Source organism: Xenopus laevis, chromosome 1S (genome assembly GCF_017654675.1).
Source record: "Xenopus laevis strain J_2021 chromosome 1S, Xenopus_laevis_v10.1, whole genome shotgun sequence".
Taxonomy (NCBI): Eukaryota; Metazoa; Chordata; class Amphibia; order Anura; family Pipidae; genus Xenopus; species Xenopus laevis.
The window spans coordinates 76,934,160-76,950,748 of record NC_054372.1 but is presented as its reverse complement, the minus strand read 5'-3'; the positions used below and the strand labels follow the sequence as shown (position 1 = coordinate 76,950,748).

At 41.1% G+C, this 16,589-nt stretch overlaps 1 protein-coding gene across 7 annotated transcripts in view; it reads left to right on the top strand.

Annotated features, from left to right (window-relative positions):
- Positions 1-16,589, top strand: part of LOC108704099 (WD repeat and FYVE domain-containing protein 3) — a 453,243-nt gene that overhangs the window by 372,006 nt on the left and 64,648 nt on the right. For all 7 annotated transcript variants that reach the window (XM_041579765.1, XM_041579766.1, XM_041579762.1 and 4 more), the window contains 2 exons: positions 6,483-6,651; positions 7,343-7,506. In XM_041579765.1, coding sequence (XP_041435699.1) covers positions 6,483-6,651; positions 7,343-7,506 — 333 coding nt within the window. The remainder of the gene's footprint in view (positions 1-6,482; positions 6,652-7,342; positions 7,507-16,589) is intronic.

Sequence of the window (16,589 nt, the reverse complement as noted above, 5' to 3'; positions counted from 1 at the left end):
TTTTATTGGGTTTCACAATAAACTTACATAGTCAACAACAAAAGACTCATGTCATTATCCATAACAATCAGTTCTGTTCCATGCAAAGGTATCTAAATTGTGTTACAGACTGAAGTTCGAATTATATAAAAGCATCAAAACATCACAACCATATTGGAAAAGCAATAGTTAAAAATAAAAATAAAAAAAGAGAAAAGAAGTTGGGAAAGTAAGGAGAGGGAGAAAAGAAAACAACCAACACAAGAGATATCATAGGAAGGGGAAGAAGCAGCCAGTAGTGACATTTCGAATTCCGAGCTTTGTTGAAAACAATGGGCAAATCAGGATCGGTCATCTCTAGTTGTTAGATAATAATCCCAGTTGCCCCAAATATTATTATGTAACTGTAATGAATTGTTAATACGGGCAGTCATTTCCTCAAATCTCTTGTTATTTTCAAGCCTAAGGATTATTTCTTGAGTGGATGGGATGGCGGAGGATTTCCATTTGGAGGTTATTGCCAATCTGGCTACAGTATTTACCTGGTTGACCCACTTTTGAGACGTGCCTTTCAATCCCGAAATAGGGAGAGCTAAAAGTAAGTGGGGCATGTCGATATTCAAAGGAGTTCTGAGGACTGCTATTATTAAATTGACAATTTCCTGCCAGAACTCAGTCAGTTTAGGACAGGCCCATAAAATGTGATGAAGCGTGCCCTTATGGTGGCACCCCCTCCAGCATAGAGGGCTCCTCTGTGGAAACATCTTAGAAAGCCTATCTGGGGTGAGGTACCATTTCATCAGCGTTTTATATATACTCTCTTTTTGTTGAACATAAGTCGTTATTTTGCGGGCATTTTCCCATATTTTGCCCCATTGGGCGAAGGTTAAGCCTGGTTCCCACATAGATTCCCAATACAGCATGTATGAGTGTTTAGGGAAGGGGTCTTCTGGAAGGGCGTTCAATGAGCTGTATAAACGTGAGATTAGACCCTTATACGGGAACATGCTACCTAATATTTTCTCAACGGGGGATAGCCTAATAATAGATTGCTGTCTAAAGAGAGTGGTAATAAAATGTTTAATCTGGAGGAATTCCATTTCCTTCCCTGAACTCCACTTACATCTACCATCAAGTTCCTGATATGTATAAAGCCTGTGCCTTAGCGGATCTACGAAATCAATGACTCTTACAAAATTAAAGGCCGCCCAATGAGATTGGTAAATCGGTCTCTGACCTGGCTGGAAGTTTGGATTCCCTTGAAGCAGTGTTAGGGCTGATGGGTGATGACTAAACTTATATTTCCTTTGGCACTGTCGCCATATAGTACACGTGAATGTGATGGGTTTTGGGGCCAGAGTCGAAAGCTGTAGTTTGGGCTTATCAGATAGTATCAAATTGCTTATGTGAAGGGGAGAAGTCCACGCTGCCTCTAACTGAGCCCATTTAGTTGGAGGAGAGGTTTGCAGCCACACTAGAGTTTGGCAAAGATGAGTGGCTTCATAATATTTCCCCACATCTGGTACTGCCAGGCCACCTTGGCTCCTCCCAGTCAAGAGTACCAATCGAGGAAATCTAGCCTTCGTGGAACCCCAGATGAATTTAAATATTAGCTTTTGAATATGGCCCAGCTGTGATGGTGGGAGTCGAAGTGGAATGGTTTCAAACAAATACAATAACCTGGGGAGTATAGTCATTTTAATTGCAGCAATACGCCCGAGCCAGGAAATATGGTATTGCTGCCAATCTTGGAGGTCCTTTGTGATTTGTTTCACCATAGGCGAAAAATTAGTTTGAAACAGTTGGTGGTAATGAGGGGTTAGTTTGATACCTAAATAGTTAATATGGGACTTGTGCCACTTGTACTGGAAATTGTATTGCAGAGCCCTCCGGATATTACCCTCAGTATGGAACATAAGTGCTTCCGATTTCGCCTAATTGATTTTGTATCCCGCTACTTTACTATATTCTGATAAGGTGTTATGGAGATTGGGTAGGGATATTAGCGGATTACTAAGGGTCAATAGGACGTTGTCCGCAAAGAGGGATATTTTGTATTCCCCCTCGCCTACTGTTATTCCAGATATATCTGGATGTTCTCTTATTTTGGACGCCAGGGGTTCTATACTGAGGGCATAGAGCAGAGGGGAGAGAGGACAGCCCTGCCTGGTCCCGTTCCTGATATGGATCGGTGCCCCTACATCTCCATTCAATTTCAAATAGGCTAATGGAGTGGAATAAAGAAGATTGATCGCTTGCAAAAAGGAGCCCCGAAAGCCCATGTGCTGAAGCATCTGGGTCATGTAAGTCCAGTCTAGCCTATCAAAGGCTTTCTCCGCATCCAAGCTCAACATGACAGAGGAGATGCCCTGGGATTGAATAATATCAATTAAATCTATCGCTCTGCGTGTGTTGTCCCCTGCTTGCCTGCCCACCACAAAGCCCACCTGGTCACTATTGATCAATCTGGGCAATAATGGTGTCAGTCTTTGGGCTAATAATTTCGTAAAGATTTTCAGATCGCTATTCAAAAGTGCTATGGGCCTGTAATTCCCACACAATGAGGGGTCTTTACCTTCCTTTGGCAGGACCGTGATGTAGGAGGTAAGCATGGTATTGGGTATTTTTCCCCCCCTTGCAAAAAGGCATTAAATAGGTCAGTGAGTATTGGTGCCAGGATCCCACGGAAAGTCTTATAATAGGAGTTAGAGAACCCGTCAGGTCCCGGGGACTTATGGAGCGGAAGAGATAGCAGCACATTGATTATTTCTTCCTGTGTAATAGGTTTATTAAGGCCTTCCAGTTCTTTGTCTGTCAATTTAGGTAAGTGACACCCTTCTAAGAACTGGGCTATCTGTTTTGTTTTTGGAGTGGATTCTGGGAAGAGATTGTAGAGTGTGGAGTAATAAGCGTGGAAGGCCTTTGAAATCTCGATAGGATTGTGTAGGGGCTCTCCTCTGTCAGATTGAATTGTTAGAATTTGGGACTGCCTAGTACGTTGACGGAGCTGATTCGCTAGAATAGTATGGGCTTTGTTACCCATTTGGTAATATCTCCGTTTCGTCCAAAGCAAAGTCTTTTCTGCATTCTGGGTGGCAAGTTGTTTCAATGCGGAACGTAACCTCTGAATCTCTTGGGCTATGATAGGGTCTGGGTTATACGAGTAGGTAGCTTCTAGTTTACGAAGGTTATTTTCTAAATCGTACGTTTCCTTTCTTTTATTGCGCCTCTGAGCAGTAGACAGTGATATGATATGGCCCCTAATAACCGCCTTATGAGCCTCCCACAGAACGGCCAACGAAGAAATCGACCCCTTATTATGAGTAAAGTACTCTTTCAAATGTTCCCCAATAGCATCTCTTGAGCTAATGTCATTTAAAATAGTTTCATTCAATATCCAGTGTGTCTGTCTCTGCATCATGGGGGGGGGGGGGGATGGAGATGTTCAATGTTATGGGGGCATGATCAGACCATGAGATAGTTTGAATAGAGGTAGTAATAGGGAATTTCAAACAATTCTGGGAAACAAAAAAATAGTCTAATCTCATAGAATTCTGGTGGGGGGAGGAGTAAAACGTGAACCGTTTATCCCTAGGATTATTAATATGCCAAGGGTCAAATAAGACCTGATCAGGGACCAAAATTGCTTGGCTTTCTGTGGGAGATGGAAGGATATCTCTGTCCAGGTTCTCAGAAAACACTAAATTGTAATCACCACCTGCTATCACAGTTGCGGAAGAGTACTTATTAGTCAAAGCCAAAGTTTTGCGTACCATACTAATCTGCTTAACATTTGGGACATAGACATTAAGCAAAGTAACTGGGGTACCAACGTAGGAGCCCTGCAGAAGTATATAGTGGCCCTGTGGGTCCGCAACTTGCTTAGAGACTGTAAAAGGGCAATCTTTACGGATCAGAATCATAACCCCAGCTTTTTTGTGGGGACCTGATGCCTGGTAGGTTCTGGTATAGAGGCGAGAGTTGAGTCTATCTGCCTGAAATCGTCGAAGTTCCTTAAGGGCTAGCGTTCGCTTCCTGGGGCTATTCAGTCCTTTCACATTTAAAGAAATTAGGCGAATCATCATGGCAATATAATGGAGAAAGCTAATCTGCAGGGCTCATACACCAGTGTAACCCCTAAACAATATCAACATTCATAGTAACCATTTGTATAATTAGCAGAATACCAGTTAAAATAGAGGAACCTCTTGTGCTAAACCCAAAGTCACTCTGTTTGAGTCGTCGAACGGCTGGAGGGACCTTGAACAATCCAAGAAAATCGAGGTTGGTTTCCGAAAGCCTTAACGGAAGGAAGGGTGGGAAAAAAGGAGAAGGAATTCTCAATGCCGACTGCACAAAGAAACCAATAGGGCGGTTCAAGTGGGTCATCCAGCTGAGTTGTGTGGTTGGAGATAGAAAAAAAACAAAATCCAAAATAGCCAAACCAAAAATACATGTTAACAAGAGTAAACAAAACATTAGTATGTACAGTGGTGTTACCTGACTTTCGGTAACCAGGGACCCTATCGGTAAATGATTTTCAAGTACCAGTGTCCGGTGGAGCGTCCAGGCAGAAACAACCAGGCGAGAAGAGTCGGTCCCCCGCAGGATAGGCCCAAGAAAGCTAACAGTGTCAACGTTAGGGCTAAACCAAGAGTATCAAAAATCGAAAATCTGGGAAAAAGAGAAAACACATTCTACTGTCGTCGGATCAGTGATCAGGTAGGAAAGGTAGGCATCAGCGAAGCAGCTGTTGGGTTCCGGCGTGGGCTAGTTGTCTCCCATTCTGGAGCAAGTCTGGGTAGGCCTGGTTTGGGAAAATCCCCGGCTGTTGGCAATGGAGGTAATCCGAGATCGGTGAGAAATTTGTTACCTTTCCGAGGATCGGAGAGGATGTATTGCTGACCTTTCATCAAAACCATTAACTTGAATGGGAATCCCCACCGCTAAGGAACTTCATGTGCCCTCAGAAGTTGCGTTACCGGTCTGAGATCTCTCCTCTTAGCCAAAGTGATAGGAGAAATATCATTATAAATTTGTAATTTTGCACCCTGGAAGTCAATGTGCGTAGAGTTTCTAGTTGCCGCAATGATTTTCTCTTTGCTCTCAAAATAATGGTAGCAAAGTATAATATCCCTGGGACTTGATAGGCCTGGTTTTTTTGGGCCCAAGGCTCTGTGTGCTCTGTCAAATCTCCATGCTTCCGTAGGTAGATCCGGGCATAGCTTGGAGAACAGGGCTCTTAAATGTTGTCTGATGTCTTTCGGCAGAACACTTTCAGGGACCCCTCTTATTCGAAGATTTTGTCTGCGGTTCCTATTTTCCAAGTCCTCACAGTATGATTTAAGATTGGCCAATTCATCTTGTAAAGTGAGTTGGTCGTCTTCCAGAGTGTTATGTCGCAGTATTAAGTTGTCTGTAATAGTTTCCAATTTATCAACTCTCTGACCTATTGCGTGCAGTTCAGCCTGAAACTCATGGACAGCTTCTTTAACAGCCCCCGCTATGGTTGCCGATAGTGAATTGTGCAAAGCAGAGAGTTGTTGAGCTACTATATCAGCAGTGACAGGAACGGATACTTGAAGATCACTTACTTCATGAGTGTGTAGTTCAGGCTGGTGCTCTGGAGTGTGGAGTCCCGCAGTTGTGTCGGAAATATTGCTGTGTTCCAGTGCAGAGTCATTACCGCCATCTTTGTAGTCAGGCCTCATCTCCATAGCTCCGTGCCCGTGTGGCGTAGGGGCCTGGGAGCATGTGGCACTTGGAGAGCTGGATAATGAGGAGTGCCCAGGGTCGGGTAGTTGCTGTCTCTCCTTACCCCAGAGAACTCCTCCGGTAGAGCCGTCAGGAGTTGAGAAGGACTGTGTGGAAGCGAGCTTGTGGGGGAGCTAGGGATAGACGCACTTCCCGTGTCCTGTTCCTCACCGCTCTCCCTCGCCCTGCGCAGCTTCTCTACCGCAGTTGACTTGTGCAGCTGAGGTGTCGATTTGAGGGGAGCAGTCGGGGAGCTTTTGATTGGATCCTTCGTCATGTCCGGAGTGGCGCCACCATTTTGGATCTTACGGAGCTTATTAGCAGCCGAGCGTTTCTGCAGGAAAGGAGACAGCGTACCTGCTGTTTCACGATTCTTCTTTTTCCCCATAAGTTCCCTGCCGTTTCTGAAGATTCCCCGATCTTCTGTAAACTAAATGTAGCTTGAATTCGGGGGATTATGGCCTATCACCGTGGAGCTCCGAAAACAAACGTCTTCACCCAGTCATGACGCGCATGCGCCCCCCTCTTGGCTTTTTTAATGCTGTTTAAATTTTGTTTTATTTCATTTTCTTAAAATATAAAGTGGGAGACCACTTCTTTAGCAAATTAATGACTTAAATTATCTTAATGGCTATTCACTGTAGTCTGCCACATACCATTGTATTGTTATTTTGATATTATGAGCTGGAGTCACTAATAGGAACAAAACAGGCTGCTTGCTTTAATAGTAAATACAACTTTTTTTATAGAAGCCAGCTCGATACCGCCGTGCGGTCAGCTATGACAGTAAGGACTACTACATGCGTCTGATGCCGGGGAATCCAGCTGTTTTTCAGGACAGTGTTGAAGAAAGCTCTGACAGGGAAACGGCACAAAATGAGCCAGAGCATGGTGAAGATACCATTGCCAGAGTAAAAGGTGAGTAAATGTCTTAAACTTATGCAATATTAATAAAAATCCATCACTCTTATGTAGCAGCATAGCCACATATTGCAGTATTACAAGAACAAAAGAACAAGTCAGTGGTAAGAGTTCAGGTATCAGAGTGACACAAATTATGTCTACTATGGGTTATTATGTTATTATTATTATGTTAACCACTACAGAGTTGTGTTCAGAAGACTAGGCAACCTTAGTCAAATGAATGGTTTGTAGATTTTCTAAGACAATAGCACAACCCTGCATATATTGGATACATATACTTAAAATGTTGAATGTGCCAAAGTTTGAGCATTTTATAATTCAAGACAAAGCTTTCATGTTGGCTTTCTTTAAAAGTCGTTAGTACAAACTTTGTATTATTAATATTCAAGTTTAGCTACAGAACAATATTTGAGGAACTGTGAAGGCCATAACACCTAAATATTTTCTTCAGGTAGTACATTTTGCAACATGTCAAATTTGAAATTGTTCATTCAGAGGCTGTGAAAGCTCCAGTAGAGTTGAAAATATAATTATAAATGCATAGCACCTTTTTTCTCTATTACTCTGCTCATGTTAGAAATTGCTTTATAGTTTTCATGCCAGTGCTAGTTTATAGGTTATCCAATTCAGGAAAAATCTGCTTACAATAAATGGCTAGAACGGAAAGGTTTATGGCACTTTGCAGGCCTAGTGAAAGCTCCTTTGAAGAGATCACGGTCTGCCCCAGATGGAGGAGAAGATGAAAACCAGGAAATGCTGCAAGACCAATTAAGTGAAGGTTCTTCTGTGGAGGAGGATGAGAAGATGGACAGTACCACACTGCTCAGATTGCTTGAGGAAGGAGAGAAGGTACATATGTATTGACACCATTTTTGTACACTAAGCAAGTTCAAGTACTCCCCTTTTAGATTTTGTAATCCATAAATGGCATTTACTTGCTATACTGGGAAAATATATGTTGGTATTTCCTTTACATACACTTTGGGCAGATTTATCTGTGAATTTAGAACTCACCACAATAAAACTCGCTCAATTTCTATTCATTCCTATGGGGTTTTTAAAAGCAGATTTATCAAATGGTAAACTCCAACATTTGATGGTATTCATCTCATTGATTACTGGAAAAGACAATTTGCTTGCTTGTACAATACAAAGGTTTTAGTCTTCTTTTCATACACTTCAGGATAAGTTTGGAAACAGAATGCATCATTTCAACTCAGTCACTGCATGTCTGCAATATCTTCCAAGGTTTTATTTGATTTATTTATATAAGGAGATATTTAGGATTCATTTTAGAAACTCGTCCCATAAATCCACTGCCTTTGCAGACAAATTATTATTAATAATAATAACACCAAACCAGAGATATCCTTGCCAATTGTGATAGAATCTTCAAAATGTACTCAGAAATCAGACATATAAATATCCCTCCTCCAAAAGCACAAATTCTAGCCTTCTCCTTCCTATTTAAATGGGTACCAAAATGTATAAATGAGTACCTGCATAACTTGACCATCTATACACATTGAACCATTTACCTTTATTGGAAGAAATAAAACCACTTTGAATAATTGGAAAACTAAATCCTTATGTACCAGTAAAAAGCCAAGGCTCAAACTTGAGCTGTTGATTCAACAAAAATCTTTTACCACGCCCCTGGTACTGCACACCTCCTCGTCTCCATAGGATTTGGATATGGAAACATAATTACTTTAAAACTGCGGGAGGACCTTGACCAGTATATGAAACACAAGCCAATTTAAGAAATATTATAGACATACAGCTGATAGACATCCCACAATAGATTAGGAGGCATCCTACAATAGGGCCTCCCTATTTGTATGGAACAGTTAAAGCACACACAAAAGATAGCTCTATTCCCGTCATCAGACTAATTGCTTAATAATCCAGGTTTCCCCCACATTTGTGATAAAGGGCTTTTAGATAGATGGAGCACATTTGAGGGCAATAAACCTTTTGTACATAAAAAGGAAATAGTTCCCTTTTCCAAGACACATTAACAATGGGGCATGCATCCCAGGAACCATTGAAACTATACATAGATCCATATCTACAGAAGGAATAGATAATATGGGGTGCGGTTTATCCCAAATAAATTCTGTATACAAAACTATCCCTAATACACAGAATTAATGTCTCTCGTGGTATATAAGTATTTGTGACCATACACAGATAAAAAAATATACAAAAGACTTATTTCTATTAAAGAATGAGAACAAAATCTGGTTAGTGCACAAAAGGATGTCAATATATCACAAACTCCATTCTGTACATTTTAACAAGCAATCTGTCGTACAAATGTATAACCTCCATGTAACAGACACACTTATGTGCAAAGTTACTTACAGAATGAATTATGTAAAAAAAAACTTGGACATACAAGATTTTATAGTACAGGATTCATTCTTTCCACAAAATGAAAGTTTTGTTTCACAAAACAGATAAAATAACCATTCTGTGAAGCAATACTGTCGGTCACATTCATGAACCAATAAGAACAAAGCTTATTGCCATATAACAAACAAGATGAGAAGTTGCCAGCTCTGCTCCACATGGCTGTATCATCCCTAAGGCATAGTATGTGGCCTGCTATAGAGGGCGCCCTCTAATGTCCCCTGTGCTGCATAGTAATAAACATGAACAAACATTTCCTAAAAGGGCTGCTGTTAAACAATACAAGTTCATAATTGGAAGTTCTTACAAATAGCTGAGAAATATAATGCTGCACTTATAATGATTGTAGAGAAAGAAAAGTATGCAAAACATAAATATGATCATTTAAGGTGATATGGCTATTCTTATTGTAGTAACCTGCTTGTGTGGCCATTTTGGTTAAGGGCATTCCTGCTGTTTTGCCATTGTCTTATGGTTCACTCCTGTTCCTGTTTCCCTTTTCCTGTCTAAGATGAGAGCAATAATGGGACAAACCACACCTACCTGCCATGTTCTAATAAATGTACCAGAAGCAGGGGAGTAACTACAGAGGAAGTAGATCCTGCGGGTGCAGGGTGGGCCAGGAGGTATAGGGTCCCCATAAGGCCCTAATTCATATACAATTTCAATAAATATTGGTAAAACAAGTCAAACACTAGACATTTTAGGGGCCTGAAAGACATCTCTGTCTGTGTCAGACATCTCATCTGCATTGTGGTAAAAAACATGGCAACTGTAGTCATAAATGACCCCTAAAGTCTATGTAGTACAATGTGTAGCCTTGGTGATTAGGGTTAGTGATGGGCCAATAAATTCGCCAGACACAAATTCGCTGAGAATTACCACATTTCATTGCAAGCGAATTAATTTGCCGGCAAAAAAACTACCGTCAAAAATGAAAATTTGGCGCTAGTAAAATTGACACACACATTAAAATTATTCAGATGCCCATTGACTTTAATGCAAACCAAATAGTTGCACGTAGTTGCTCGCGTTAAAATTGACACGGGTCAGAAATATTTTGACGCCCATTGCATTTTGCGAATTTTTGCTGTTTTGAGAATTTCAAGGCACAGATTTCTCCATAATTAATTCGGAACATTGTATAATTAATACTGTCAAATCTGAACTGCGGAGTTCCTTGCCCAGCAGCAATCCAGCTGCATGTCATACAATAATATAATTAGAAAAACAGTATTTTACTTGTGAGTTCAGAAATTTTCAACAAGACTGTGCTGCTGAACTCCATCCGCCAGTCGGTCAGCTGTTTTACCAGATTAATCCATATGGGAAAACTTCACTCATGAGTAGTCTCTGCTCACTCACAAACTGTTACACTGCTTTTGACAAAGCTGCCATAGTGATGAAATGGAAACTGCCAAGAAACTGCTTATAATCCTACTCATACTATACAGACTGTGTGTGTCCCCATTGTCTGGAGTGGAGAGGTTGCCAAACGAGCAGATCTTGCCCCAGTATGGCCACTGGGTGATGTTCGTCTGATCCGTTTGTGGGCCCGAGGGACCACTTGGTCTTTTGGCAGCTTTTATTGGCCAGTGTATGTCCACCTTTAGTCAGCCACTCCAGACACAGGGAATACAAACACAGTCTTTATAGTATGATGTGTGAGCCTTATAAGCAGTTTCTTAGTCACATAGTTAGCTGTTGTTTAACTACTACATAACTTCAATTTCATCACTATGGCAGCTTTGTCAAAAGCAGTGTAAAGGTGGCCATACACGGGCTGATAAAAGCTGCCGACAGACCTAGTCGGCAGCTTATTGGCCCGTGTATGGGGCCCCCCAACGGGCTTCCCCTATCGAGATATCTCAATCGGATGGGACTAAAAATCCCGTTGGATCGCGGCCGCATCTGTTCAATGATGCGGTCCCGCGATCCAACTGCCCATTACCATTTGTTAGGATCCGATCATTGTGCCCTAGGGCCCACAATCGGATCAGCCCGATATTGCCCACCCCAAGGTGGGCATATCGGGGAGAAATCCGCTCGTTTGGCGACATCGCCAAACGAGCGGATCTCTCCTCGTATGGCCACCTTTACAGTTTGTGAGTGAGCAGAGACTACCCATGTGTGAATGTTTCCCATTGGATTAATCTGGTATATGTGGCTCAGTAAAGCAGCTGAGTGACCCACTGGCGGATGGAGTTCAGCAGCACAGTTGTTGCAAAAATCTGAACTCACACTAAGGAAAATATTATATATGTATTATGAGTGGCTGCTTATAAGACCTACACATCATATATACAGAATATGTTTGCACATGATCAGTCCCACATCTGTGTCTAAAACTATTATGCAGTAGTTGAACTACAGCTAACTAGAGACGTTTCATAAGACCCACTCATTATACTATACAGAATATGTGGCATATTTTCAGTCTACGGTTGCCGCCTTTTTTTTCAGCAAAAATGGACATGGGGTGGGCTAGTGATGTAGGGAGCAGTGCAGGAGACATCAGGGGCGGGACTGATTATGTAGCAATCAGCGATTGTCATTTACTTCAATGTCCTGTTTGGATTTCCTAATTTGGAAATCCAGACTTTTCACCCGGGCAGCCCTTCCAAAAACCGGGATGTCCGGGTGAAATCTGGACAGGTGGCAACCCTAGATCAGTCCCGCATCTCTGGCTAAACCTTTTATGTAGTAGTTGAACTATAGCTAAGCACATTATAAAGAGACTTCTAAAACCTAACAGGTGCAAGATTACAGCTAGGAGGAGACATTGGAGTCTAACAATCATATACAAAGCTTATTACTGACTCTGAGGGGCAGATTTATCAAGGGTCGAGGTGAATTTTCGAATGGAAAAAATTCGAGCTTCAAGCTATTTTTTTGTACTTCAGCTAGGGAATAGTCCAAATTTGATTTGAATTTGAAAAAAATGTGAAAATTAGATTATCGCAATTTATCATGTACTGTCTCATTAAAAACTCGACTTCGAAATCTTCTGAATTGCTGTTTTAGCCTATGGGGGACCTCCTAGAACCTATCTGGAGTCAATTTGTGGACTTAGAAAAATCGAAGTTTTTTTTTTAGGAAAAACTTTAAATCGAATTAGATGGAATGCCTTATTCATCATCATCATCATCATCATTTATTTATATAGCGCTGTCAAGATACGAAGTGCTTTACTGCAGTTATAGCAAACAGGGAATAAATGGTGGACAACAAACAAGGATTACAGAATACAATGGGGTTAGAAGGGCCTAGAGATTAGAGTTTACAAACTAAAGGTTAGGATACAATTGAGACATTAGAATTATATAAACACTTTGTCATTTTTGACAGCAATGATTAATTAAGGTACATCGAATAAGCCTCTTTAAACAGATGGGTCTTTAAGGAGCTCTTGGAAGTTTGGAAAGAAGGAGAAAGTCTGACAGCTTGTGGCAGAGAGTTCCAGAGAAAAGCAGAAGCCCGAGAGAAGTCTTGTAGACGAGAATGGGCAGAAGTGATCAGAGGAGAAGTGAGGCGAAGATCAGAAGCAGAGCATAGGTTTCATGAAGGAGTGCATTTGGAGATTAGAGATGAAATATAGGGAGGGGTTTCATTATTAAGGGCCTTGAATGTGAGTGTAAGTAATTTGAATTTGATTCTAGAAGAGATTGGGAGCCAGTGAAGGGACATGCATATGGGAGCAGCTGATGTTGAGCGGCGAGCTAGATGAATGAGTCTAGCGGCCGCGTTTAGAACAGATTGGAGTTGTGAAAGGTGGAATACCTGTGAGGAGTAAGTTGCAGTAATCAAGGCGGGAGATGATGAGAGACTGAATCAGTGTTTTAGTTGATTTTGAACTGAGATATGGTCGTATTCGAGCAATGTTGCGCAGTTGAATACGGCAAGATTTTGCAAGTGTTTGAATGTGTGGTGAAAAAGACAGATGAGAGTCTAAGATAACTCCTAGGCAGCGTGCCTGTGTGGTGGAATGAAAGGTGGTGTTGTTTACGGTGAGTGATATCTGAGGGACAGGGGAAGATCTTGGAGGAAATATAATGAGTTCTGTTTTAGAAAGGTTCAGTTTCAGGTGGCGCTGTGACATCCAGGAGGAGACAGCAGAGAGACAGTCTGTGACTTGGGAAAGGACAGAATTAGAAAGATCATGAGTAGACAAGTAAAGTTGGGTGTCATCAGCATAAAGGTGATACTGAAGTCCAAATGACTGAATAAGTTTTCTCAGTGAAGTTGTATAGAGCGAGAACAGCAGGGGGCCAAGAACAGAGCCTTGAGGAACTCCAACAGAGAGTGGGAAAGTAGTAGAAGTAGAGTTAGAGAAGGAAACTTTAAAGGAATAACAATTATCTAACAATCATATACAAAGCTTATTACTGACTCTGAGGGGCAGATTTATCAAGGGTCGAGGTGAATTTTCGAATGAAAAAAATTCGAGCTTCAAGCTATTTTTGTGTACTTCAGCTAGGGAATAGTCCAAATTCGATTTGAATTTGAAAAAAATGTGGAAATTAGATTTTCGCAATTTATCATGTACTGTCTCATTAAAAACTCGACTTCGAAATCTCCTGAATTGCTGTTTTAGCCTATGGGGGACCTCCTAGAACCTATCTGGAGTCAATTTGTGGACTTAGAAAAATCGAAGTTTTTTTTTTAGGAAAAACTTTAAATCGAATTAGATGGAATGCCTTATTCATCATCATCATCATCATCATCATCATTTATTTATATAGCGCTGTCAAGATACGAAGTTCTTTACTGCAGTTATAGCAAACAGGGAATAAATGGTGGAAAACAAACAAGGATTACAGAATACAATGGGGTTAGAAGGGCCTAGAGATTAGAGTTTACAAACTAAAGGTTAGGGTACAATTGAGACATTAGAATTATATAAACACTTTGTCATTTTTGACAGCAATGATTAATTAAGGTACATCGAATAAGCCTCTTTAAACAGATGGGTCTTTAAGGAGCTCTTGGAAGTTTCGAAAGAAGGAGAAAGTCTGACAGCTTGTGGCAGAGAGTTCCAGAGAAAAGCAGAAGCCCGAGAGAAGTCTTGTAGACGAGAATGGGCAGAAGTGATCAGAGGAGAAGTGAGGCGAAGATCAGAAGCAGAGCATAGGTTTCATGAAGGAGTGCATTTGGAGATTAGAGATGAAATATAGGGAGGGGTTTAATTATTAAGGGCCTTGAATGTGAGTGTAAGTAATTTGAATTTAATTCTAGAAGAGATTGGGAGCCAGTGAAGGGACATGCATATGGGAGCAGCTGATGTTGAGCGGCGAGCTAGATGAATGAGTCTAGCGGCCGCGTTTAGGACAGATTGGAGTTGTGAAAGGTGGAATACCTGTGAGGAGTAAGTTGCAGTAATCAAGGCGGGAGATGATGAGAGACTGAATCAGTGTTTTAGTTGATTCTGAACTGAGATATGGTCGTATTCAAGCAATGTTGCGCAGTTGAATATGGCAAGATTTTGCAAGTGTTTGAATGTGTGGTGAAAAAGACAGATGAGAGTCTAAGATAACTCCTAGGCAGCGTGCCTGTGTGGTGGAATGAAAGGTGGTGTTGTTTACGGTGAGTGATATCTGAGGGACAGGGGAAGATCTTGGAGGAAATATAATGAGTTCTGTTTTAGAAAGGTTCAGTTTCAGGTGGCGCTGTGACATCCAGGAGGAGACAGCAGAGAGACAGTCTGTGACTTGGGAAAGGACAGAATTAGAAAGATCATGAGTAGACAAGTAGAGTTGGGTGTCATCAGCATAAAGGTGATACTGAAGTCCAAATGACTGAATAAGTCTTCTCAGGGAAGTTGTATAGAGCGAGAACAGCAGGGGGCCAAGAACAGAGCCTTGAGGAACTCCAACAGAGAGTGGGAAAGTAGTAGTAGTAGAGTTAGAGAAGGAAACTTTAAAGGAACGGTCAGACAGATAAGATGTAAACCATGAAAGAGCAGTGTCCAGAATGCCAGATGAGTGTAGAATGTCAAGGAGGAGTGCGTGGTCAACTGTGTCAAAGGCTGCAGAGAGATCTAGAAGGATTAGAATGGAATAATGACCTTTAGACTTTGCCAATAGAAGATCATTGGTTACTTTGGTGAGTGCAGTTTCAGTCGAGTGTGATGGGCGGAAGCCAGATTGCAGGGGGTCGAGGAGGGAGTTGTGAGTGAAATGCTGGATCAGGCGTTTGTAAATAAGCCTTTCTACTAATTTGGTTGCGAATGGAAGAAGGGAGACCGGTCGATAGTTAGTGGGAGAGCTGGGATCAAGGGAAGGTTTTTTGAGGATGGGAGTGATTAGTGCTTGTTTGTATAATGATGGAAAGGTACCAGTAGAGAGTGAAAGATTAAATAGGTGGGTAAGTGCAGGAGAGAGTGTATCAGAGATTGGGTGGAGAAGGCGAGAGGGTATGGGGTCAAAGGAGCAGGTGGTGGGTTTTGAGCAGGCTAGAAGTTTGTTAACTTCATCTAGAGTTGCAGGGGTGAAGGAGTGCAAAGACAGATTGCTTGTTAAAATGCACAGAATGGAGTTTGTAATATATTGACATCCTTTTGTGCACTAACCAGATTTTGTTCTCATTCTTTAATAGAAATAAGTCTTTTGTATATTTTTTTATCTGTGTATGGTCACATACTTATATACAGTACCATGAGAGACATTCATTCTGTGTATTAGGGATAGATTTGTATACAGAATGTATTTGGGACAAACGGCACCCCATAATTACACAGTACCCTAAGTAATAGGTATCAGCAGTGCGCAGCGACTTTAGAATTTCAGTCCATACTGTTTCACAACCTTTTTCCTTTCCTGTTCCTAGTTCTATACCAACAAGGTATATGCTATATTAAAGAAGAATATTTACCTTTCTGGAGAATATTGAGGACTTAGTATTGATTAGGTGCTAGCTGGGTTCTTCTGACTTTTGTCTTTTGATGAAACTGCAGTCCATAGGGTGGTCTTTCTGGGCCTGGTCAGTGAGGACTTTGGGGTAATTCATGGGCTTTTCAGAGATGCAAAGCTGCGCAAAAATTGGTCACCCAAATAGGGGCCTTGAAGTATATATTGTTGTCTATTCCTTTTCATGATCAGCTTAAAAGGATAACTCCATTTATATTAAATTATTGAACACTATGAGATTCTGGATTTGAAGTTTATAGAATGACTAGTTATATAATAAATTAACAACAGATAGTAATTTTGTAGTGCAGTCCTTATATTACATCTTTGGAAATATTGGCCTTTGTAGCTTTTTGACAAAGTGCCTTATGGGTTCTATCCATACACCATGCATCAGGATCTAGGTCTGAGTTAAAAAAAAGACAACAGAGATAAGCTCTTAAATCTTACAGTAATTGGTATTTTCATTGTACAGAGATTCTGTCTCCTTTCTGTGTTCACAAAATCTACCTACATAACTTTGTCTTTCACCACCTCCTGTAGTGAAGCATTTCCTTTTTTTCGTAATTCTTGGCGTGGTATAAATCATCTGTTGCTTGCTCAAATTGGTCT